The sequence below is a fragment of the Dunckerocampus dactyliophorus genome, chromosome 15, assembly GCF_027744805.1.
Source record: "Dunckerocampus dactyliophorus isolate RoL2022-P2 chromosome 15, RoL_Ddac_1.1, whole genome shotgun sequence".
In the NCBI taxonomy this organism is placed as follows: Eukaryota; Metazoa; Chordata; class Actinopteri; order Syngnathiformes; family Syngnathidae; genus Dunckerocampus; species Dunckerocampus dactyliophorus.
The window spans coordinates 13117713-13140915 of record NC_072833.1 but is presented as its reverse complement, the minus strand read 5'-3'; the positions used below and the strand labels follow the sequence as shown (position 1 = coordinate 13140915).

The 23203-nt window shown below is 43.4% G+C and overlaps 3 protein-coding genes across 6 annotated transcripts in view; 2 read left to right on the top strand and 1 right to left on the bottom strand.

Moving 5' to 3' along the window:
* Nucleotides 1-9: 9 nt before the first annotated feature.
* Nucleotides 10-14213, top strand: stk26 (serine/threonine protein kinase 26). Its single transcript, XM_054800756.1, has 12 exons — nt 10-269; nt 10294-10362; nt 10454-10615; nt 10700-10756; nt 10849-10957; nt 11036-11193; nt 11271-11456; nt 11712-11854; nt 11928-12024; nt 13244-13300; nt 13370-13497; nt 13567-14213. Exons 1-12 carry the CDS (start codon nt 249-251, stop codon nt 13580-13582), a joined length of 1203 nt encoding a protein of 400 aa, XP_054656731.1. The 5' UTR covers nt 10-248; the 3' UTR covers nt 13583-14213.
* LOC129195043 (FERM domain-containing protein 7) lies at nt 12958-22854 on the bottom strand. 2 transcript variants are annotated; one of them, XM_054800746.1, is made up of 12 exons: nt 22684-22854; nt 18812-18916; nt 18696-18738; nt 17196-17274; nt 17005-17102; nt 16474-16588; nt 16252-16399; nt 16098-16193; nt 15704-15870; nt 15565-15633; nt 15401-15476; nt 12958-15342 (listed from the first exon to the last, which is right to left on the bottom strand). In XM_054800746.1, exons 1-12 carry the CDS (start codon nt 22786-22788, stop codon nt 14302-14304), a joined length of 2142 nt encoding a protein of 713 aa, XP_054656721.1. In that variant the 5' UTR covers nt 22789-22854; the 3' UTR covers nt 12958-14301. The 2 variants fall into 2 exon arrangements, with proteins under 2 accessions (XP_054656721.1, XP_054656722.1); XM_054800747.1 differs by lacking the exons at nt 18696-18738; nt 18812-18916; nt 22684-22854 and adding an exon at nt 17387-17737.
* Nucleotides 17163-23203, top strand: part of dachb (dachshund b) — an 80706-nt gene continuing 74665 nt past the window's right edge. For all 3 annotated transcript variants that reach the window (XM_054800751.1, XM_054800750.1, XM_054800749.1), the window contains exons 1-3: nt 17163-17295; nt 19138-19152; nt 19324-19338. The gene's annotated coding sequence lies outside the window, so the exon portion shown is untranslated. The remainder of the gene's footprint in view (nt 17296-19137; nt 19153-19323; nt 19339-23203) is intronic.

Genomic DNA, 23203 nt, shown 5'->3' with positions numbered 1-23203 from the left:
GCCCCCTGAGCAGTAGCTCAACTTTGTGCGGCTTCACTCTTCTACATCTCAGGACGCTCCTCTTGCTCTTCTCCCAACATTTGTGCTCCCATTACGGACAGAAGAGGCCTGTCTCCACCAGGAAGTCACCCCGGTTTTTGTGGAGACGTGTGAGCGCGCAGGGCACCCTCTCTGTGGGCAATTTCAAGGCAAAGAGACGCAAGCAGCAACCTGGCGGAGGAAGAGGGCGTTCTAAGCTAAAAGTCACCATGGACGTTCCCGGTATGCAGGTAAGCACAAAAGGTAGACGGAGCTCCTTTCAGAGCGTCCTCGTCAGCCAACTAAACCAGTTTATCAAGCGTCGCGGTGGAGTTGTGTAACAGCAGGACACTTTTATTCCTCGAATTCAGACATAGTAGTCATAATAGGGGGAATTAAGTGTTTTTGCATTGAACAACAGTCACTATGCCCCAACATGGTCCCTTGAGGTGCCCCTTCTGACTGTTTGACACGAAACACACGATATCAACATCACGTTTGTCACGTTTCCTGTGAGGCAGGGGTCTCCAACCGCTTTCCAGTGAGGGCTGCACACAGAAAAATGAAAGGATGAGGAGGCTGTTTCGATATTCTTTATTTTTGTGTTCATAAAGCATGCTGAAGTCATTCCAATGGAGGCCAAGATATGCCAGTTAAACAGAGCTGACTGCACACACAATAGAGCCCAAGACTATAATATTTGAATCAAAACTTTAACTATCTAATACATTTCCTAGTTATCCAAATACTATACAGGCCAATAGTTTCTGTTTTTTCACCCCCCAATTTTTTTTGTAATATCAAATATTACTTATGGATAACTTTTTAAAAGAAGATGACACAATGCTACATTTTTTTAAGTAGTTTAATTTGCAATTTTATTTAAATTATCCTTGAATATCCAATTTGAGGTTACTAGATGATAAGGTTAGTGTGGCCCTTGTCATCCTTCGTAATGTTCTGATGTTGGCTGTGTTGATATTTTATTTTTAGTGTTATTTTTTTTGTTGCGGGCCAACCAAAAAAAAACCAACAAAAAAAAGGTCCTGTGGGTTGCACTTTGGACTCCACTGCTGTAAGGTATTCTTCCACTGACACACTTTAAGTCTACAACATGTAAAAGACTATCAATATTTACTTTAAATGGACAGAGCTGAAGTTTGATGTCGCCAATGGGGGCATAAAACTCCTGAAAATCCTGCTAAAATATTTGCACAATTTGCCAAACTGTTTTATTATTAAGTGCGTACAACCTTTGCCTGTGTTTTTTATGTTGTATTTGTAAAGCTCTAGTGGACAGTGGAAGGCTCTCAGGTGTGTCAACCTGTGCAACCTGCCTAGGTGCGCTCGCTCCTCTTGCTCAGTGTGTCCCTGGCGGGGTGGGGCAGACACGACTTTTGCGGTGTCTCCATTGGCACACTTCCTTACTTACACTTAGGCTGCTTTAAATTTGTGCACTTGCACACTTTCTGAATTTTGAGTGCGTAAGTGTGTCCACGCTGGCGAAATGCAGTGCATTGTCAGTGCCCAGATGTTTCACTCAAAATGGTGCGTGTGCAGCAAAGGACACTTGCTTCCCTCAATCATCTCCACCTGGGCTGCGCTGTGGAAGGGGAGGAACTAACTTGAAATAATGGCAGCTGAGGAGCAATCCGTAGTGGTATTTTTTATTTTTTCATGATGCAAAGAAAAGGTCATCAAAATTTTTGAATGATTATACAATGCAGAAATGGGGTGATCCAAATGTTGGCGATAATGCTCTGTCAGAGAAAAAGAGGAAGTGGGTAAACACCGTAATTTCCGGGAAGCGCGCAACGACTAATTTATTTGGGACAGCACAACACTGTCAAAACTGCTGCACTGAGGAACCAAGTCCAGTAAATCATCGCTATTTGCGGGCATTATGTTCCACGCTCATTCGCGAATGGTGAAAACCTGTGTTCGCAGCCGTAATATGCCCTAAAATGCCTATTTATGATGCACTGAAATCTGTAATATGCTTCTCGCAGTTATTAAACGCGTTTCAAATTCAGTTTTAGACATGAAGACATACATATTGAAATGTGCAGAGAGACGTACTGTCAAAGCTGTTTTTGTACGCTCCAATATTTGTATGATTCAGTTTTTGTGTAAAAGTTTTGCCAAAATTTTTTAACCCAATTTTTGTTTTCATGCAGTGTTTCATGCAACAAAGTAGTCCGTTTGCCCCGTACTATATCATTCCGTGAACTCACTGTTTTTTTTGGGGGGGAGGCGTGACTGCTAAATAAACCACCATGGGGCCAAAGGAGGTTGCTAGTGCCAGAACTTAAATAAGAAGGTGAGAAACACAATTGCATTAGATCTCGGCAGGATGTACAGGAAGTCCGCATCAACAATAAATTCTAGAGACTTTTTGGATTTACATTACTTCCTATTGGAAAAATTGCGTCAGATTTCATGTTTCGATTTTCTTCTAACCTTTTGAAATAAATCAATAACAACACCGCATTTTTTTTGCGTTGATGCTAACAAGTTAGCGCCTTGGCTGTAAACAGTGAGCACGTTTTCAATGAGAACGTCATTCTTCCGTGGTGGCGAACACACTTTCTGTCAGAATGATAGTTGTTTTTATTACGGCACTATAAAATATGGTGGCGGTGTCATATTGCCGTCCTGTGGTACCATGGTGACAGGGTTGTTGCTGTGCAGGCTGTGAATCAATGTGCCTATGATTGTCTGCTGCTTTTGTGGTCTTTTGGAGCGAAACAGGAAACGTTGAGCAGCAGTTCAGTGATGTTTCACACGAGGTTGTTCTGCAAAGGTCGTTTTGAGAGGGGGAAAAAAAGCTGTTTTTGTGCCGCCTCCTCTCGCAGCTGTGACCTTTAACCCCTAAAACAAACACACACACACACACATAGTGGAGCTCTTGAAGAGCATGAGATCTTCATCTCATCACCAAGTGAAGCATCTTTGGTGATATTTTTATGATTTATGATCACTGCTGCATGCATAATGATTACAAATGATTGACAGCCACATGCTCAGACTCGCGTTGAATGTTTAACTTCCTTGTTTTTTTCCTTCACTTGGCTCCTGCTGCCTCTAAAAGGTCAAAGTTCACCCTGTGGCCTTTTATGTAAGCGCACTGGCGTTTGAGTTGTCTTATGTGTTTAAATGCTGAGCATAGAATGAGCTTTTTGTGCATTTCCACCTGTCAACTTGCATCGTTAATAGCACAAATAAACAAACAATGGGATGCCCTTGGCAACTTATCATCTGGTGACATCAGCGACCTGCTGGCCAATTGCTGAACACGATCACAGTCTCCAGGAATGTCGGGGAAAATAACTGTTAGCTGCAATTAGCCAGTTCACGTCATGCAAAACAACAAATGAACATGCAAAATGCTGTCAGGTAGATTAATGTTGTGTGAGCTGGTACACTCATAAACACCTGCTACGTTAATGCCCTGCAGGTAATTTGGAGTACATTTTGGATAATAAGTATTTAATTCCCTGCTGGTTTTGTAAGTTTACCCTTTTAGAAAGATATGAACAGCACAGAGAAAAATTAAGTTCGTGATCCCCTACCAACCAGGAAGCATTCTGACCCCCACAGACCGGTTAAGTGTCCGTGAAAGTTACGAAAGTTGTCCTAATTTCAACTCCATACGTGAATAAAAGACAGCTGTCGCTGGGGGTCTCACCAGACAAGACGATGCATGTGATCGGTGTCCATGAGAACGAGACAAGACGAGAATTGAACGTGAATTTTCAGAGAAGTACAGTGAAAAAATATGACCGGACAAAGAAACTTTTTTTTATGAAACAAACAATGCAGGTTTGTTTTGAAATGTTTACTGTACCACAAATTGACACTAAATATTATTGTCTACATTTTTTTGAGACCAAACAAACCACTGTTATGATGATGTATAATACTAATAAATAATAATATATCATAATAATGCAATATTTCCTTTAATAATCCATCTTTCACTCTGTAAAGTTGTGGAATTGCTGTTTGTGACATGTGTTTTGTCAATTATAAATAACTGAAGGCCAAAGCTGGTTTATACTTTGACTTCTCATAAATTGCTTTACTTTAAGGAGTATGCTTCATGTTAGTGTCTGTTGGTGTCATTCTGAAGAAAAATGTATGTTAAAAGTATCTAACGCTCACTGATGTGATGAGGATGAATTTCTCTGAATTGCATTGAATTCAATTCCACTTCCTGTCATACAAATTCAATTCAACATCCTTCGGGGTGGAGTCAATTGTTCAAATTCATCCATTGAATTCTGAATTTTGCACAGGCCTGATAAATTAAAGAAATACATACTTGTTCTTGAGCTCCATGCAAGACTTCACCTGGTGTGGTACACATGATTGTGGGAAAGGTGAGGGACCAGCCCAGAATTACAAGTGAGGAGCTGGTTAATGATGTCAAGGGAGTTGGGACCATAGTCACCAAGTAAAGCATTTGTACCACACTTTGCTGAACTTGATTGAGATCCTGCAGTGCCCGCAAGGTCCCTCTGCTCAAGAAGACACATGTACAGGCCGGTCTGAACTTTTCTGCATCAGCTGGACTCAATGTGTTTGAAGGCAGATAAATGCTGAATATGAGCCCAATAAGGCCATCCAGGCTAGCACACGTGGAGGGGGAAACATTCTGCTTTGGGGCTATTTCTCTAACCAAAAGTCCTCGTGAGATATGAGCAACCCTGGTGACCAACCACAAGAAACATCTGACCTCTGATTGCCAACAAAGGTTTCTTCACCAAGTACTAAGTCACATTTTGCATTCGGATCAAATACAAATCGATTTTTAATCTTTTATTTAATGTCATTCTCTCTCTGACGGTAAACCTACCATAACATTCCTGGACTGTTCATATCTTTGTAAGGAAAACTAATATTCAAAGTCCTCCCTGCCTCTCACGCCCCCTGACCGTTCACCGCGTCCCCCCCGCCCCAGGGGAACTAGCCCCACTATTTGAGAAGTACTGGTGTACAGTGATGTTTTTATTGGAATGAGCATGAGCTTTCCCAATGATAATGTGACTTATGTCAGCCTCACTGTAAGTGTCATCTTCACATCCAGACCTGCAGTGAATGGGTAATATATAGAATATTAAGTTCCGGTGTATAAGCCACTACTTTTTTCTCAAGATTTGAACCCTACGGCTTGTACAGTGATGCGGCTCATTTATGGCTACATCGCCGATGATGCTTATAATGCAGCTTCAGGAAGTAGTGACATGGACGAGTGAAGTGTAAGGTAATATCACGTTTTGAAGCTTTATGCAGCGATCTGTGACATATTTTAAGTAAGTTTGATCAAGTGTGGACTTACTATAGCTTCAGTTTGGACTGCTCGGACTGCCAACCGTGCGCTATCACCAACAGGTTTCCAAAGGCTGGACTACTGCGTGATGAAGAGGACGGCTTAAGCTAAATGGCTAATTTGCGTTGAGACAGAAGTGACTCCAAGAGCGACAATGAAAGAGAGAGAGACTCTCAAACTGTGTGACAAAGGATGTGATGCTGAAGACAACGACTTTAGTGATTTTAGTTCCCAGGAGGAGGACCGCGATGAATGACTTTTCTGGTCGGCTACTGTTTAACTAGCCGTATTACACACGCTGTTTGGGTTTTACGACACATTTTACGACATGAAAACCTGCGACTTATAGACGGGTGCGGCCCACATATGTACAAATCTTTTTTTTTCTCTTTAAATTTAGTGGGTGCAGCTTGCATACCGGTGCACTCTGGTCCGGAAATTATGGTACCGGTACATAGAATTTTCAGCCTTTCTGCATTTCCGTGAAACACACACACACACAATGTTCAAGAGCGTCACTTCCATAGCATCTTGGATCAGGCCAGCATCACACTTTCACCACTTTCTCCTCGTCCTTTCCTGGCTTTCCTGAGTGCGGTCGCGGCGGCGGCAGGGCGTGGCAAGCCTGCGTGTTACTACAGTTCCTTTTTTTAGACTTGTGGAAAGTTGAATGAGGGCTGCAGAGGCTCCTCGCCAGCAGTCACTGCCTCAAACGCTGGCAGTGGTTTTAAAGCCTCTTCACACATGCTTTACTTAGCTACCTTCCATGTGCTTCTTTGTGGCTAAACATCTCCGTGCGTTTGTGTGTGTGCGCGTGTGTGTGTATGTGTGCATGTGCGTGCATGTGTTGCCTTCCTGTTATCTCCAACTGCCACGCTGCCTGAGTTCCTTTTTGCTGCTGCTTCTGCTGCTGTTGATTTTGTGAAAAACGATCCAGTTTGTCACCAGCTTTTGTATGTCGAAGCGGGCTTGGTATTATTAGATTTGAAGGGTCTCAATGTTGTTCCAGTCCAAATGTCAAAAAGCAGAAAAAATAATTTATTCAGGATAATTGACACCGTCAACTGTGACATCCGTGATTCCACACTGGTCCAACATGGCGTCCTGTGTGTCAAACTTTAACATGTAACATTAGTTATTATTCATTGAGTTCATGTTGAAGGTACACACATGATTCTGCACTCAAACTCTATTTAATATTCAATAGATTCATGGTTCGACATAGGCTCCCTCCCATATTATAAAGAATTATTTTTTTTAAATATGTGTCAAAAATAAAAAGTGGTTTGGGGGGGAAAAAAAAGAGTGCTGCGGCTATAAATTGATCCGGTGTCAGCCGCCATTCGCGCCAGCACGCCAGCTTTCTGCCAGATAGATGTTACGACATTAGACATCCTCAGAGGTTTGGTAAGGGGTTATGTGGTTTGACGGTGCTATCTGCAGGGGGAGGGAAAAAGAGAGCGCTGCAGCTATGAATCCAACAGAGGGCGCTGTCCCATAAGTCAATTCACTCAACATTTTCCATCAGGCCGATGCTTTGACAAGATGTGATATTTTGTAAGTAGAATACTGTATACTGGATGCTTGTAACAGACCTGCCAACATGTACTCATTTTTCATACTCGGCATTTTGTTGCATTTCGCCGGTTTCATTTGAGTTCAGTCTCTTCAACCTGGATAATGCTCCTGTGTCGAGGCACCACCGTATGCTACACCGGCTCCTCCCCCTGCAAGCTCGCTTAGTGAGGTGTGCACCTCCAAAATATCTTAATCAATGTGGACCAAGCAGGCTGTGATTGGTCAGCATCATTTCCTGTATGCATACAACCCATTCAGAATTCGTACAGCCCACCTCTGCAAATGCTCTCTCTGATTTTGGATCAACATTTACAATAAAAGTGGCTATGGTGTAAAATGTATTCAAGGTTGGCAGGTCTTGAAGAAGTTTCATTAAAGGCAGAATTCTGATTTTTTTTTTAGATGAAGTTGTATAACATCCCCATCAGCAGTGTAGTCCATTAACAGCGACTTCCCCCGCACTTGGTCTCCTAAGTCCAATTCTGGTCGGATTTCGGTGATGAAGAACATAGTTCCACTTAGTTGCTGGGGACATTTAAGTAAAGAGTTTGGCTTCTCCAAACAATATGCGTTCAAAAGAGTAATACATTTGTAGGACAAAAATGCCTTCTCAAATAAATTCACCCACTTCAATGGCGCAAGTCAAAAGAGCTGAGGTGAGCGCTAGCTTTGAACGCTAGGAAGGCTGTCAATATCGACGGACTTATTGGCTCATGATGGCTGCTAAAAAAATCATCCAATGTGTGGTGGTAATTTGAAAAGGTTCCAGATGCCTCCAGAAATTAAAGTGTAATTTGTGTCAGCAGCTTCTTACATATCACGTGACAGCCACAGCGTATCATTTAAAACGGGCAAGGCTGTTACGCCGACTTCATTTTATATCCCAACAGTGAATTTTAATTTAAGAAATAAGGCTGCTACCAGAGTTTTGGCAAGTTGTTGCCATGTTTTTCCTATTTTACAGTATGTACCGTTTTCTGATGTGTGCGGACACTACCGGGTTTCGTTTTTGTTTGTCTTGCTTTCTGTGTCACAAACTAAATAAATGAGATTTGTTTATTTGCCAGGATCGCCATTAGCTCTGACTTTTCAGGAAAAAACAAAAACAAAAAACAAATAATTTGATTATGGACAAAACCTAACAAATCAGATTCAACTATGAAAATCCTTATTTGAAGACAGTCCTACTGTGTACCTGAATAACCGTGCCTCTTGCAGCTGTGGCCTTCATCCTTTATTTATACTGAACTTCCACCATCCAGCGGGTCGCAGCGTGGCTATTTGTTCCACTTAGGTTTAGCGTTAGCCTTAGCTCAATTGCTATCTGTCAGTCTGGCAGAGCAAAGGGGGACAGTGGCTGACTTTCAGACCTTTTGTGGAGGTAGATAAGGTGGATAAGATCAGTTTCATATGTAAATCGCTGAGCCCCCAAAATTAAGGAAATCAGGTGCATGCTTAGCAATAACATATTGGTGATGATCAGTGAATAAAATGTATTATTTGATACAGTTGAATTTGGCATAGTCATTTGTTGTAGAGCTGATATTGTCGATTGCTGATGACTTCAAGCTGCATCAAGTCTCTGCGAGTTGTCTTTTATTTCCTTGTAGTCAAGATGTCATCTCCAATATTTGTCCAGTTCCTTGTTGTCTCTGATAAAATACTGTGGGTTCCTCCAAGCCCCTTGAATTTTCCCCTAATATTAAGCCGCGTGTTTTCTTGTTTATGTCGGCGTTGTGTTTTGGATGCTCATTGACGTCCACGTTTGTTCCTTTCAGCTTGCTTTTCTGGCTCAGCAATGCCATCTTGTTTTTAGTTTGTTGGTGAACTTTATAACGACAGGTGTGGTGTTGTTCCTGCCGGACACTGGAATGCATGTATTGATATTTTTGACATCCACATTCTTTGATGACCGAATGTTGGCTACCTGTTGCTCTGTTGACGCAACATAATTTGTTCTCTTCTTTCATCAGTTGCCCTGGCACAAGGCCATTAACTTGTTTTGTTAAGGATTTTATGTCATCATGTTGTATCTGTTTTGCTGTTTCGCTGCTTGCTATTTACCGAGCAATCCCCCGTATTGTACCTAATTCCTGGCTGGCATCCACGTTTTCCTCCTCTGCACTTGAGGCAGCAGAAGCCTTTTTTTTCAGCCCATTATTTCAACATCAAGTTTGGACGTTCTGGATGACAATTGCTTGTCTTGCTAGCAATTATTAATCGTATCTTGTTTTGGGGGGGGGGGTTTGGACAAGTTATTCCTCACCCCAGACTGTATTCAAGCCAGTGGTGTCAGGAAACAGATATGTAATTATGGTTGAGATCTGTGGTCGGGAAAATGGCCAAGATAGTCCAAAAGTTCGAAATTGGCGCAGAGTTCTTTTCAGTCTGTCATCACAGGAAATTATTTTGCACAAAAAAAGCTTCATAGTTAACTGTTTGTTCATGTGTAAATCAGAATTTTAGATGTGTTTGACAGGCATATTATAGACTTTAGAGTATCAAAATAGGCATTTTTTGGCGCTTTTTATGGGTGTCTTTTTTTGTTATTTTTTATTTTTTATTTTTTGCTATTTGCTAGGGGTTGTTGAAGGTAACCCCCACGAATCTATTGTAGTCTTATTCCACCCTATTTTTGACGCTCAACTACTTCCACATTTCTCAAATGATTCAAACCATTTCAAAGTGAAAGCATTCAGCTCATTCAAGAGGTTTCTCTTGGTACTACTGTAACTTGCTCGGTGCTAGCATGCTAACTGTTTGCATTTGATCTATTTTACTCATGTCAAATTGCATGTATTTACACGACACAATGTAAAACACTATCAAATTACTTTGGCATTTTCTGTACTTAGCGCTATCTTGCTGGGTGCTAGCATGACAACTGTTAGCATTTTAGCTAATTTACTCATGTCAAATTGCATGTATTTACATGGTATGCTGTCAACCCACTATAGAACTGCCACAGCACATTCGGTACTAGCACTATGTTGTTGATAGCACGCTAACTGTTAGCATCTTGGCATTTTAACCACCTCCATCATTTGAAATCTGAAACAACATGGCATGATGTAAAATCACGATAAAACTGCTGGAGCACTTTCGGTACTGAGCCCTATCCAGCAAGTAGTTAATAAAAATTCCCATTGAAATGAATGGCATTTTTCTCAACCCATTAAACCCATTCTAGCATCGAACCATTCAAGCTAACAATTTTCCACATCCCCAAAAATGTACACTTTTCCCGTAATTCCACATTTTCTGTATTTGTTTCAGCTCTTCCAGAAATGTTTGATGTTGTGTGAGCGCTGAGGGAAGCCAAAACTGCTACCGGTATGTTATGCTCTGATATTTTCTTGTCTCAGAGCTCTCAGATTGATCCCGAAGAATTATTCACCAAACTGGACCGCATTGGCAAAGGCTCCTTTGGAGAGGTGATGCCCTACGTATATTTTTATTAATTTGTCTTTGTGTTCACTTCCTGTCGTCGTCTTATCCGTCTGTGTCTCTCTGGTTGCCTTGCAGGTGTTCAAAGGCATTGAGAATTCCTCACAGAGGGTGGTGGCCATCAAGATCATTGACCTGGAGGAAGCGGAGGATGAAATTGAGGACATCCAGCAGGAGATCACTGTGCTGAGCCAGTGTGACAGTCCTTACATCACCAAGTACTATGGGTCCTACCTCAAGGTCAGCGCATGCATGCCGTCTAAGTGAAGGCCAACAGTCTTGTTAGCATATTGACGTTTTTGTTTGTCCATTCATGTCCCACAGGGGAGCAAACTGTGGATCATCATGGAGTACCTTGGTGGAGGTTCTGCACTTGACTTGGTGAGCCTTTAGTGGAGTGACTGACTTTGTAGCACTATTAACAAGCCTAGCATAGCCTAGACAAATGATGACTTGCGTGTGTGTGTGTGCAGCTGCGTGCAGGTCCATTCGATGAGTCCCAGATTGCCACCATGCTGAAGGAGATTCTGAAGGGTCTGGACTACCTCCACTCAGAGAAGAAGATCCACAGAGACATCAAAGGTGTGTGTGTGTGTGTGTGTGTGGACACAATACTGTTCTTGTCAGCCTCACAAAGTAACAGGTGTCACTCATTCTCAGCCGCCAATGTGCTGTTGTCGGAGCACGGCCAGGTGAAGCTGGCCGACTTTGGGGTGGCTGGTCAGCTGACTGACACGCAAATTAAGCGGGAAACCTTTGTGGGGACACCCTTCTGGATGGCGCCAGAGGTCATCCAGCAGTCTGCATATGACTTCAAGGTTGTCCCTTTTATACGCAGCAAACTGTACGTCGGCACGGAACACTTATTATCATGATCTCCATGTTACCTCGTCAGGCGGACATCTGGTCACTGGGCATCACCGCCATTGAGCTCGCCAAGGGGGAACCGCCCAACTCTGACATGCATCCAATGAGAGTCCTCTTCCTCATTCCCAAGTCTCCTCCCCCCACGCTGACGGGCGAATTCTCCAAGAGCTTCAAGGAGTTCACAGAGGCATGCCTCAACAAGGACCCCGCCTTTGTAAGTTTCACCACCTGTCAATGTGTCCTAACGCTTTTATCCGTATCATGTAGGCTTGTGAGAGGACATGTCGTCCGAATGCAATGCAACTGTGATGTGTGTTTTTTTGTTGGTTTTTTTTTAATGTCATTTTACATGCTATATTTACTTTGACGGGCTTTCCATTGTTGTGCTCATTTGCTGCTCTCTGTAGACAAAAAGCTATTCACACTCTGTCTCTCTCATTGTGTCACTAACTCTCTTCGTGTCCCCCAGCGTCCCACCGCTAAGGACCTGGTTAAGCACAAGTTCATCGTCAAACACTGCAAGAAGACGTCGTACCTCAGCGAGTTGATTGACAGGTACAGGCGATGGCGAGAGCAGGGACACAGCGACAGCAGCTCTGACGACTCAGACAGGTACGTGCACACTTTTAGGGCGAAGTACGCGGCCGGGTGCATGAGCTTTATTTATTTATGTCTATTTGTGCAGCGAGTCGAGCGACAAGAAGGACAGCGACTCTCCCGAGTGGAGCTTCACGACGGTCCGCAAGAAGAAGACGGACGGTCGACCGCTCATCAATGGGCAGGTGAGGAGGGGTAGAAGCCGAGCCTCTACTCCTTTCTTGTTTGATAAACAAGGACAGTGTCTCAATTCGCACACTTCCGTACTTAGCAGTACACCCTGGACTGGTCGCAAGCCAATCGCAGGGCACCCAAGGACTGTGATTTCAGTCTTATCTGAGTTTAACAGTAAAAGGTTTGCCAGGGTTCACAGTCTGATTGGCTTCTGGCTGCTTTGCTTTCACGAAACATCTTTTCTCCAAACGAGAAATCTCGTCACATTTTAATTTTGATCTTGCGACACGAGCTTTCGTGACACGCTAGTACATAGTAATCACACTAAAGTGTAAGTACAGAAGTGCGCAAATTGAAAGAACCTGTGACTGACTTCCATACTTACAGTACACTTAGCGTTTTGAGTGCATAAGTACGTTCACACTGGGAAGTACACGTGCCCTCAATGCACCACAAATGACAGTGAGTGTGCAGTGATGGACACTTAACACCCTCAATAGTCGCTATTTTGGCTATGTAGTGGAAGGAGACTAATTAACCTGAGTGGTTGCAATTCACAATTAAAAAGGAGAGAAGAGGAAGTGGATAATTGTGTGATCGTCATTTCCATTAAATGTGCCATGACTGTCATGTAGTTGTAGCAACACGACACTGTCGAAATTCATGCCCTCAGGAACTGTTTACATGTTGTATATAAATAAAGTATTAAGGAGTGCCTTGTTTTTCATTAGTAATCTGTTCCGAAAGGTTTGTAAAAACGAATTGTACGAAAACCAAATCAATTTTGCCATAGCAAAAAATTGTAAATCCAATTAATCCGTACCAGACACCAAAAAATATGAATACAAAACACATTTCATAGAAATAATAATAATAATAATAATAATAATAATAATAATAATAATGACAAAGGAGACGCATACAGAGTTGTTCATCGTTCTGTGTGTATTCTATTTGTGTATTCTAAACAAACCACCCACACACACATAATAAAGATGATTAAAGGATTCCCTGGCTGGAATTTGCCGAGTGCCCCACTAAAGAACCACTATCCATTCTTCAGACTGAGTCAACAACGCATGGATGCTTTGTTTGAGCGCTCGATTCTGCTGTCTGGTTTGTTCGGCACACTCTTTGGCCATACAATAACCGAGACAGTGTCAAAAACCGGGGCCAGTACCACTGTATTCTGTTTGAGACACAGCCAAGTTTTTTGTTCTGTCCTTTCAGGATCCGCTAAGTGCGTCCTCCAGCCTGTCCAGCATTATCTCACCTGTCTTCACTGAGGTCAGTGTCTCACACACACGCGGGTACACTTACGTCTGTGACATGCAAGCATCGTGTGTTGCCATGCAGTTGAAGCAGCAGCATATGGAGCACTCTCAGCAGCGACTGGCCATTGAGGGGCTGGAGCGCAACATCCGAATGGCTGAGGACGTGTGCCCAGGCATCACAGACAGGATGGTGACGCGCATCATTGCCAGGTGAGACAACTTTCTCTGTTTGTCTTTTGTCTAAGTTTGCTGAGCGAGCATGTGCTTTGCGGCCCGCAGGTTCAACGCCAACTGAGGACTCCGGAAGTGTACCGAATGAAGAGAGACTGTGTCTCAGTATGGAGACTTGCTGTGCAATGTCTCCACACACACACACACACAAGCATAATTTACTTCACTGCTGCTGCATGAAGAAGTGAGGAGTTGCGAGTTGGTGACTCTTTACTAACTTTTGTCAAATATCTTCACCGTGTGCCTTTAGTGTTGTGCAGCAGCGCAGTTTTATGTTAAATATTTGTTCAGTAGCACTTGACAAAGACCATATGCCATGATTGTTACTGTATTATTATTATTATTATTATTATATTTGTCTTCTTGCCTCAGAAACACTTTTGAACAGGGCGCCCTCATTCAAAATGATGTTAACAGTGAGTTAGTGTTACAACAGTTGGCAAGAATCTTATTGTTTGCTACTGCTGTTTGCCTGTGCAGCTATCTAGCTTCCAAAAGTGTTACTGACACTTCGAACCAAAGACACTATAGCTGGTCCTTGTGTATATATATTTTTTACTATAAAATTAAGGGATGTGACAATGCTTACTCAGTGGGAACGTTAAATGAGCTTTTAGAGAGATATTTTCCTTTTTGTAGCGGGACGTAGAGTTTTAATAATAAATATTTAAGATTGATTGACCATGTCATCCGCTGCTACGTCTTCATTTTAATATAATCACTTTTCATGTTTATTTTACGCACTTTGACATAATTTAAAGACAAATCTAATCATTGTTTATACTACAAAGTCACTTTGGTCACTTTTGCAGCACCTTTTGTCTCCTCATTTTTGTCCTTGTCGCTTTCCTTATCCTCTTCCTCCTCATCCAGCTGAAGGCTCCCAGAGGAGAACCTCATGCGGGCCAGTCCGCCAGGCCGCACCAACCTGCCGAGCGGTGGCGGTTGCGCTGGTGGACAGTAGTATGGGTAGAAAACCTCCTGGTCGGAGTCACTGTAGCTTCCTGTGGCGGCAGTAGCCATCATGCACAGAGAGGCGGGGCGTTGAGGCAGAGGGGGGGAGTTAAGGGGCAGGTAGGTGGGCCTGGAGGGGCGTGTCAAGTGGGGGTAGTAGCCCAGGGGGCGGAATTCGGAGGCTGGGTTTGACGTCCTTGAGAGGTGAAATTTGACGTCCGGTTGGCTTGACACACGGCGAGGAAGGCCAGGGAGAAAGCTGCAATCATCGCTGTAATGACCCGCCTCTGTGTGGCCCACACCCAGTAACCTCGCCCCGTTCCTTCCTGGTTGGTAGGCCCCGCCCAATCCCGGCCCGCCTGAGCTTGAGGCCTGCAGGTTCCTCCTAAGAGGCGAATAGGAGGCGGGGTCTTGGCCTAGAGGCTGGAAAGGCCGCCAAAGTCCGTCCCGCCTTCTCGGCTGCGGCAAATGCTCCAGAGAGGAGGCAGAGACGCAGTCAGACAAGTACGGGAACGTGGGGAGCACGGGGTGGTACTGGTAGGCAGGGCTGTTGGGGTACAGGAGAACCAGCTGCTGTGCTGGGTGCGGCTGCGGGTTAGGCCGGCGCCGTGAGCGGTTGCCGTAGATACCAGCGAGCCTTTGAGCTTGGCGCTGCGCCCCCAGCCACGCCTCCCGGGGGTCCTCCTTCTCAGACGAAGACGCCGAACGGATCTGAGGCGAGAGGGGTGTGACCCGGGCAAGACCGCGACACCTCGGGGTGACCTCCACAGACGATTGGCTGCGCTTGGCCGCGCCTTTTCTGAACTTGCCATCCTGACCATGAAGCGCCAAGGCACATGTGGAGCGCGGGAACAGCTCGTCGTCGTACAGCTGCAAAAGTACATCACATTATTCTAAATGATGTTATGTTAACTTTATTTCGGCTTACTTGTAAGGAGACATCTGTGAGGATGTCGGGAGAGGATCTGCACTGTCTGGATTCATAGTCTGATGGACAGGAAGTCCTGCATGGAAACACAAGTGAGTTTTTTTTGTGTCTTTAGCGGATTGGTGTCAATGCATGTATTTTTGGGAAGGACCGACTGGGGGTACCTGTCAAAGTGCGAAGGCTTCTTCTCGCCGGATCCCAAACACTCCAGCAGTTGCTTCTGTGTCCGCCCACTGGACAAGCATCAACAGACCTCAGTTAGGACGTTGTCTTACAGGCACCACCCAAGGACAGGAAGCTCACCTGTATCGGAAGCCAGAGCCTTTGCACGACAGCAACGTCTTCTTGTGCACCGCCTGCGGCTCTTCGGCCAGTCTGAAGAAGGCATGGTACTCCACGCACATCTTCCAGAAGGCCTTGCACACATCCCTGCTCGCCATGCAGAACTCCAGTGTGTCCTTGAGGGACGGCTGCGTGGGGTAACACACAAACGCACACTAAAGGCAAGAAGAGATCCCTTGTGGTACCATGCGGTACACTTCGGTTGACAATAACTGACACTTTTTGGTACCCTTCAGCTAGTGACACAGTACCTAATTAGCAAAGCTAGACAGAGCAGTGGATAAGAAGATGACAAAGAAAGGTGCGCTCTGTTGAATCTATGTACAGTATGTCAAGTGTCCAATAAGAACCTTACCCCAACTTTATCGTGCAGCTTGATGAGGAAGTGCTTGCGCTTGAAGCTCAGTTTGCGAATCTTGGCCCAGCTGAAGGTGTTGATCTTTGTGTTCCCCTGAGGACAAACAAGCGTTAGCATTCTAGATGAGTCCAGGCGGAGTCGTGCAGTCTACCTGAAAGACTAGCACGCCGCAGTGCGTCACCGCCAGATTGATGCGCATGCCCTCGCCGTCGCTGGCAGCATGTGGCCTGATACCATACATGTCCAACCTCCTGGCCACCTCCAGCAGGTGCATGTCCGACTCTGCCGGTGACACACCTCTGTGTACGCACAGTCAGCATGCAATACACCACATGGCGGAAAAAAACGTGTGTGTGTGTTTGTAATTGTGCACCTGTGTTTCTTATGGAGTTTGGTGATCTTGTGGTCCAGGTACTCCTGGTTGGGAATGTAGCGCTTCATCTCCAGTTGCTGACGATCCACCTCTTCATTGTAGTCCCCAAGCTCCGCTGCACACATGGCAAAAAAAAAATATAAATATGCTAAAAACATAATACACAGTGGAATCCTCCTATGTTCTGGAAAAATATGCCTCAGACGCCATATTGAACTTTTGTTAAAAAACTGTCAAGGCTACCAGTGATGGCAAAGAGAGCGTGATGATTAGCATAAAATGTAATGCTGTCTGCTCACAATATAAGCTCTGCAGCTCACAAATGCATTTAACTAAGCAAAAATAGCATATATAGCATAAATAGCCGAAAGCTAAATGGCTTATACCTAGCAAGAAATTGTAATAGTGGTTAAGTTCTTCTTACACTTGTAAGACAGTTGGACTATACTTTAATGAATGTTTCACCGGCTTGACCCTGGAACAGACTAATTCACTTTGCGAGCACGTGTTTCACGTCAGTCATGTCCTTACACTGCAGTATGTGAGAGACCAGCAGGGCGGCGCTGTTATCGTTACACGTTAGACTGCCGGTGGACAAGTCCTGCTTGACCTGCAAGGCAAAAAGATAGCTGCGTGCGCATAACATGGCCGTCAGCAACTGAAAGATGTGAGATATCGGGGAAGTCGGGGGGGGGGGGTGTCTCAAAGAGAAACGACGTTACCGAGTGAGGCCTCGTTTTAGTTGTCCAGGGTCTGGAGGGAAGAACTTGACTATGAATCTGAAGAACAGATCGCTGGTGTCTGGAAGAGGACGTATGACAAGTAAGTTATAATAATGACTATACGTCCACAACGAGGTTCAATGAGCATCTAAAATGTTTGAGACGTTGACGTGACGGCGAATAGCAATGACCTGAGAAATTATAAGAACTTGGAGCTAAAAAAAAAAAAAACCCACACGAGTGTCCCATACATGCACCAAACAAACACCTCATTGAGATGGTTGGCCTGTTCCAGCGATATTTTTGGATGTGGCAGATCTACACCTTAAAACACATGTAAGAAAATGGACCAAACGTAATAAAACGTCTTTCCACAAAGGAGGCTGGCTTCATCGTGGAAATCCACAGTATTATGCCACAAAATCATCAAATTCTGTTCGCAAAATGATGTTATAATGGCCTAATACAATAAAAAGTATACAATAAAAGCTCAGTAATCTTGTTTGGACTTGCCACATCCAATATGGCGGTGACGTTGACGTATTTTGTGTGTGTGTGTGTGAGACGTTGACGTATGATTCAGCGCTCTTTGCGTTGTCTACGTCACCCCGAGAAGCTCGCACATGTGCAACAAGTCCACCTGCCTGACTCACTTGAACCCCTCAGATGTGCAGAAAGCGTCTCTATCCGGTCGGCCTATTTTTCGGCAGCCGGTTCGTACTAGTACGCATGTGAAATGTACGTCATCCGTCGGATTATTTTATGGCCGTTACAGACCGTACAGACAAAAATATATGCTAACAAGATATGTTTGGATGGATGGTATTTCTCCGTTTAGAAAAAAAACCTCTAGCTGAATCCTCTAGATTAATCCATCACTGCACTCTGCTGGTGGTTGTTTACATTCAAATATCACTGCATTTTATGTGTTGTTTTAATGTATTTATTAACATATATTATATGTAACCGAATATAACTTTCACGTCTGCGCCACCTGCATTGTGTAAGTTAATAAAGATGATAGAAAGACCCGCATGCTAACAAAGTATTTTAATAAGAGTCACTGATAAAATAACCCCCCCAATATATTACATATATGAAGTATTGACCATTTATGTTGATAAATTAAAAAAATAACTATCACAGCACATGACGTTGCATTAGCGCTGTTGTAAAAATGTGCAAAAGGAGGAAGTAACGTAGGTCTTGCACATGCGCAGAACCGATCGCGTTTCCGGTACGGATTGCGTAACGACACCCAGCACAGCGACTCGCACACGTCCGCCCGAGTAACAGTTGCACAATGAATGCCATGTTACCTGCTTTTCTTTTTAATTTAACCAGCGGCAGCAGGGTAAGTCAACAAATTAATAGAGACGAATACCTGCGAGTCCCAGTTCAGTAAAAAAAACCAAAAAAACCCAAACACTCACTAGTTTTCAACGACTTGGTCAATACCATCTCTAATATACACTACTGGTTAATCACACACACACTTACATGTAATCTGCTTTGCTAGCGGCTTGAGTAGCTCCAGCCACACCTGCCACACACACACACACAACATATGTCATCATTTCGTCCGTGAGTGTGTGCTTGAGCGTGTGTGCGCTGACATAGTTGCCGCTGTGGTGTCTGAACTCCAGGCCAAAGTACTCCTTCTCCAGCAGCTTCAAGTGACCACACACTTTGTTGAAGAAGTCGCAGCCCAGAACTTTTTGCTAGCACATACAATAAGGTGGAGGAGGAGAAGTAGATGTTAGTGTTGAATTAAAAGCGTAGACATTGGGATCCAAAGTGGTCCGTCTTATGATGTAAAGGAAGAAATCCTTTTTGTATTTCTCTTTTACTTCCTGTTCACGTTTGAACTTCCTGCCTGTCCACAAGCCGAAGTGTTGTATCTCGTTAACTGTCTGTGTGTCTTTGTTTTTGTTTCCTGCAGGACACGTTCTTGCATGTGAGTATGTTCGTACAGTAGTACTTCGCATAACGTAAACCTCCTTAAGGAAGAAATCCTTTTTGTATTTCTCTTTTACTTCCTGTTCACGTTTGAACTTCCTGCCTGTCCACAAACCGAAGTGTCCTATCTCGTTAACTGTCTGTGTGTCTTTGTTTTTGTTTCCTGCAGGACACGTTCTTGCATGTGAGTATGTTCGTACAGTAGTACCTCGCATAACGTAAACCTCCTTTCACGTAAATTCCACTGAACGTAAAGAATTTATGTAAAGTTTTTGCATCGTATTACGGAAGAAATTCCACATAACGTAAAGCGTCAAGTCGGTGCAAGTTCAGAAATTTGATTTGTTTAGCGCTTGGTGACGCCTTCTGACGCTTCATGCTCTCACTGGCTGATTATCGGGGCACCGCCTGCGCTCTCATCTCATTGGCTGATTATCAGGGTACCGCCTATGCTCTTATCTCATTGGCTGACTTATCCAATGCGTCCGTGTGTTTGTGTGAGACATGCTGCTCCCTTCAACCTCTCTTCCTCATCGTAGTCGCCCTTAAACTAGTTTGCACGCATTGAAATCTCTTCTTAATGTTTTTACTTCTCTTTGTGTTAAAATTACAAAATCATGGGCCCTAAACCAAGTGTAAGTGGTAAGAAAAAAAGGGAAAAGTTGTCAATAGAAACCAAGCAGGAAATGATCCAGAAATTCTGATGCTTCAGGCTCTCATTGGCTGATTATCGGGGCACGGCCTCCGCTCTCATCTCATTGGCAGATTATCGGGGCACCGCCTGCGCTCTCATCTCATTGGCTGACTCATACAGCGCATACGTGAGTTTGTGTGAGAGACAGGCCTCTCCCTTCAACTTCCTTTCATCTTCGTAGTCGCCCTTAAACTAACTTATAAACAATTAAGTTAAGTTACAAATTAAAATATTGTACACAGCATTATCGTGTAGTGCGTGTGCATTTGTCTGTGAGACCAGATGACTCTTAGACTCTTTGAGTCGCGTTTCGACTCAGGCTAGTCCTCCTCCTCCTCCTCCTTCCTGCCTCCACTTACACTCCTGATCAAGACATCTCGTGAACGGTAAGATTGTTTTTGTTTTTCAGTTTTATTCCTTTACAGTAATCTTATTTATTACCTTATTTTATATTGGAATGTTACTCTACTATGTTTATGCTAACGTTTTCTTATATTTTCCCACCATATTTGGTGGACTTTGAATATTTTGAAGGGCAAAAGGGGTGAGTTTGGGAAGATCTTGGAACGGATTAGGCTATTTACATGTATTTTACACTTCGTATAACATAAAAACCCGATAAGATAAAGGTTCTCGGAACGGATTATTTACGATATAGGGGCGTCTACTGCAGTAGTATTTTTTTTTGAATGGTCCTCCTCTGTCCTACCATCACGCACTGTCCCTGATGAAGACATAAATGTCACCATCTCTTTCAGCTTGATGAGCGTGTCAAAGATGGGGAAGTTCATATTTGAGTTTCTGCATCAAAACTTCCGGAATTTTTTCTCCAAAGAATATCATGAACTCATTCGATCCCAGACATTTTTTTTAAAAGACAACCGTTTCAGTCCCGGACATTTTAGACGATTTTGACCAATCTTTGTGGGCACATAGAATATTGAGTTCTGTGGCTATATAAACATGGAGCCTACCAAAAGAAAGATTCGACTACCATCTTTCATCCGGAAAAAAAGTTTGTTTGTACCTTTTTACGTTCTTTAGTAATCAGAAGTAGAACATAGGGAAGTTTCAGGAAAATATCAGTTGCCAACGAGAAAAGGAAGAAAACCAGCTTTTTGCAAAAAGATACATTTCAAGCATAACTTTCACTTTGACACAAATATTTTTTACTTTGTGACAGCTCAAATATCTACACAACTATACCAACATAAACAGCAACTATTTTATATATTTTTTATACATCAAAATAACAATTTATGTACAAATATAACACCATGAACTATTTACAATTTTCACATTTGGAACTGAACTACGTGTGTGCATGCGTTAAAATTTCCCTACATTGCGTAACCTTCTGCACGCTACACTCCTCCACGCTCTCTCACTTCCTCCTTCCTGTCGTGTGTTTTTACCGTCCACATGACCTCTGCCGAGCTCTTATCAAATGCACTTCTGCCACCTAGTGGCCGTTTTTACGCCTTACAATTGTTCTGAAGCCAAATGCATTAGCGGGGAGTTGTGTCATCACCGCTTTTAGCCTCTTGCGCGAAAATACATAAAAGGGTATTGGGCCTTGGAGCTTGTAAAAATGTACAACTACTTGTATGTCTTGGGTATTGATTCAGTTGACAAAGATCACAGCACTTCCATCCAAGAAGTGAATTGCTATGATATGCTGTGATGTGTGAAGCGGCGTTCACATCATGTCACGTGTGTTTTATTTTTAGTCTTTGTTGTCCGCAAATGTGTGTTTAGCTGTGAAGGAACTCCATGATTAACTTGTCCTGGTGTGGGTGTGGGGAGGGGAGCAGCTGTGGACAATTACACAGTCAAGAGTGATTATTAGCGGAGGACAAGCCTCATGCTGTGTCTCAATAATCTTTGCACTGAGTTGTTTGAGTGCATTAGTACGTTCACACTGGACGTTGCACTCAAAATGGTGAGTGTGTAGTGATTGACGCTCACCAGACGGCCTCATTTGAAGCAGGGGGGTACATGCAAATGAGAAAAGGTCATGACAAATTCCCGTTTAATGATTGTATAATGGAGAAGTGGGGTGGGGGGGGGGGGGGGGGGAAGCTGTCAGATATTTTATGGGGGTTGGCGATAATGCTGCATCAAGTGGTTGCATTGAAGCGTTAAAAAGGAGAGCAGAATTGGGTAAATATTGCGATTGTCATGCCCGGTAAGTGCACAAAGACAGTAATGGATTAGGGACAGCAATACACCGTCAAAATTGGCGCACTCTGGAATGAAGTACACAGTGTACACAGTATACTTAACTGTACTAACACACGTGCTCTATTCAAGACAGAGCAGAAGAAAATGTAGCCCAGGAGGCTAAAAATGTTAGCATTTAACTCACGTCGCTGGCTTGCAACATGCTAACGTTGACATTGTACGCACGGCCACATTCTTTTCAGTGTCAATCATCCATATGTCCCCCCCACCTCCACCCCATCATTCTTTGCCCTGAAGGTCTAAAGATGGAGGTCACTCACAAACCTGAAAAGCATTAAAAAAATGCTAATTGCCTGGTTTTTATCTGACACTTTTCATTTGTTGCTTCTCTTTCTTTGGCATATATACTTTATATAACATTATGACCACAATAATGTAACATTTATTAGATAACTGCCACTTTAAAGGAAGCAAACATATAAACTGTGTACATTTGCTAACATAATTAGATGATGGCTTGAAAAAAGAAATATTGCAGGTTTTAAAAGACAGTTGGACTGGAATGAAGAAAGAATGAAGGTATACATAAGATCAGGACAGGAACACAGGAATAAAGTTGTAAAATGGGAAGTAGAAGACAACCAAACTGACCTCCACTTCAAAAGTGCGTTCACTGTCGTCCAAGAAGATCACACGCAGGCTGAGTTTGGTCTCTTTGGACACTTTGTTGCGTGTCCTTGCCTCGCGCTCGTCCATCTCTTGGCGCTCAGAGGATGTGCGCCATGCTCACAAAAGTCCCACAAAAGATGGCTTCACTCCTCCCCCTCCTCCTCCTCCTCCTCCTCCTTGTTATCCTTGTGTGTGTAATGTGGCTCCACATGCACTCAAGAATAGCTCGATTAAAAACTAACTATACATTTCTTCCTTATTAGCATGTTAAATACAAGTTCAATATATGCATGAGCTCATGCATGCATGTATTTCCCTTCCTTTTGCTATTATTATTAATCATGTGGCCTGTTTTAATTTATGAGAGGACAATTTGTATTTCTGTTTTTCATCAAACAAAAGGTAAAGCGTGCAGATGACAGCACAGTTGTTGGACAAACTAACATGATAAACACTATGCCATTTATTTCATTCAGTATAGAGAATAGAAATAAATAAGATT

Bases quoted from the DNA above. Each gene is read 5' to 3' on its own strand.
- stk26 (XM_054800756.1), top strand. From the start codon at position 249: ATGGACGTTCCCGGTATGCAG. The intron at 270-10,293 runs GTAAGCACAAAA...TTCTTGTCTCAG, and splicing joins TGGACGTTCCCGGTATGCAG to AGCTCTCAGATTGATCCCGA. The intron at 10,958-11,035 runs GTGTGTGTGTGT...ACTCATTCTCAG, and splicing joins GATCCACAGAGACATCAAAG to CCGCCAATGTGCTGTTGTCG.
- LOC129195043 (XM_054800746.1), bottom strand. From the start codon at position 22,788: ATGGACGAGCGCGAGGCAAGGACACGCAACAAAGTGTCCAAAGAGACC. The intron at 18,739-18,811 runs GTCAGCGCACAC...TGTGTGTGGCAG, and splicing joins GACACCACAGCGGCAACTAT to GTGTGGCTGGAGCTACTCAA. The intron at 16,194-16,251 runs GTAGACTGCACG...GTTTGTCCTCAG, and splicing joins GCGGCGTGCTAGTCTTTCAG to GGGAACACAAAGATCAACAC.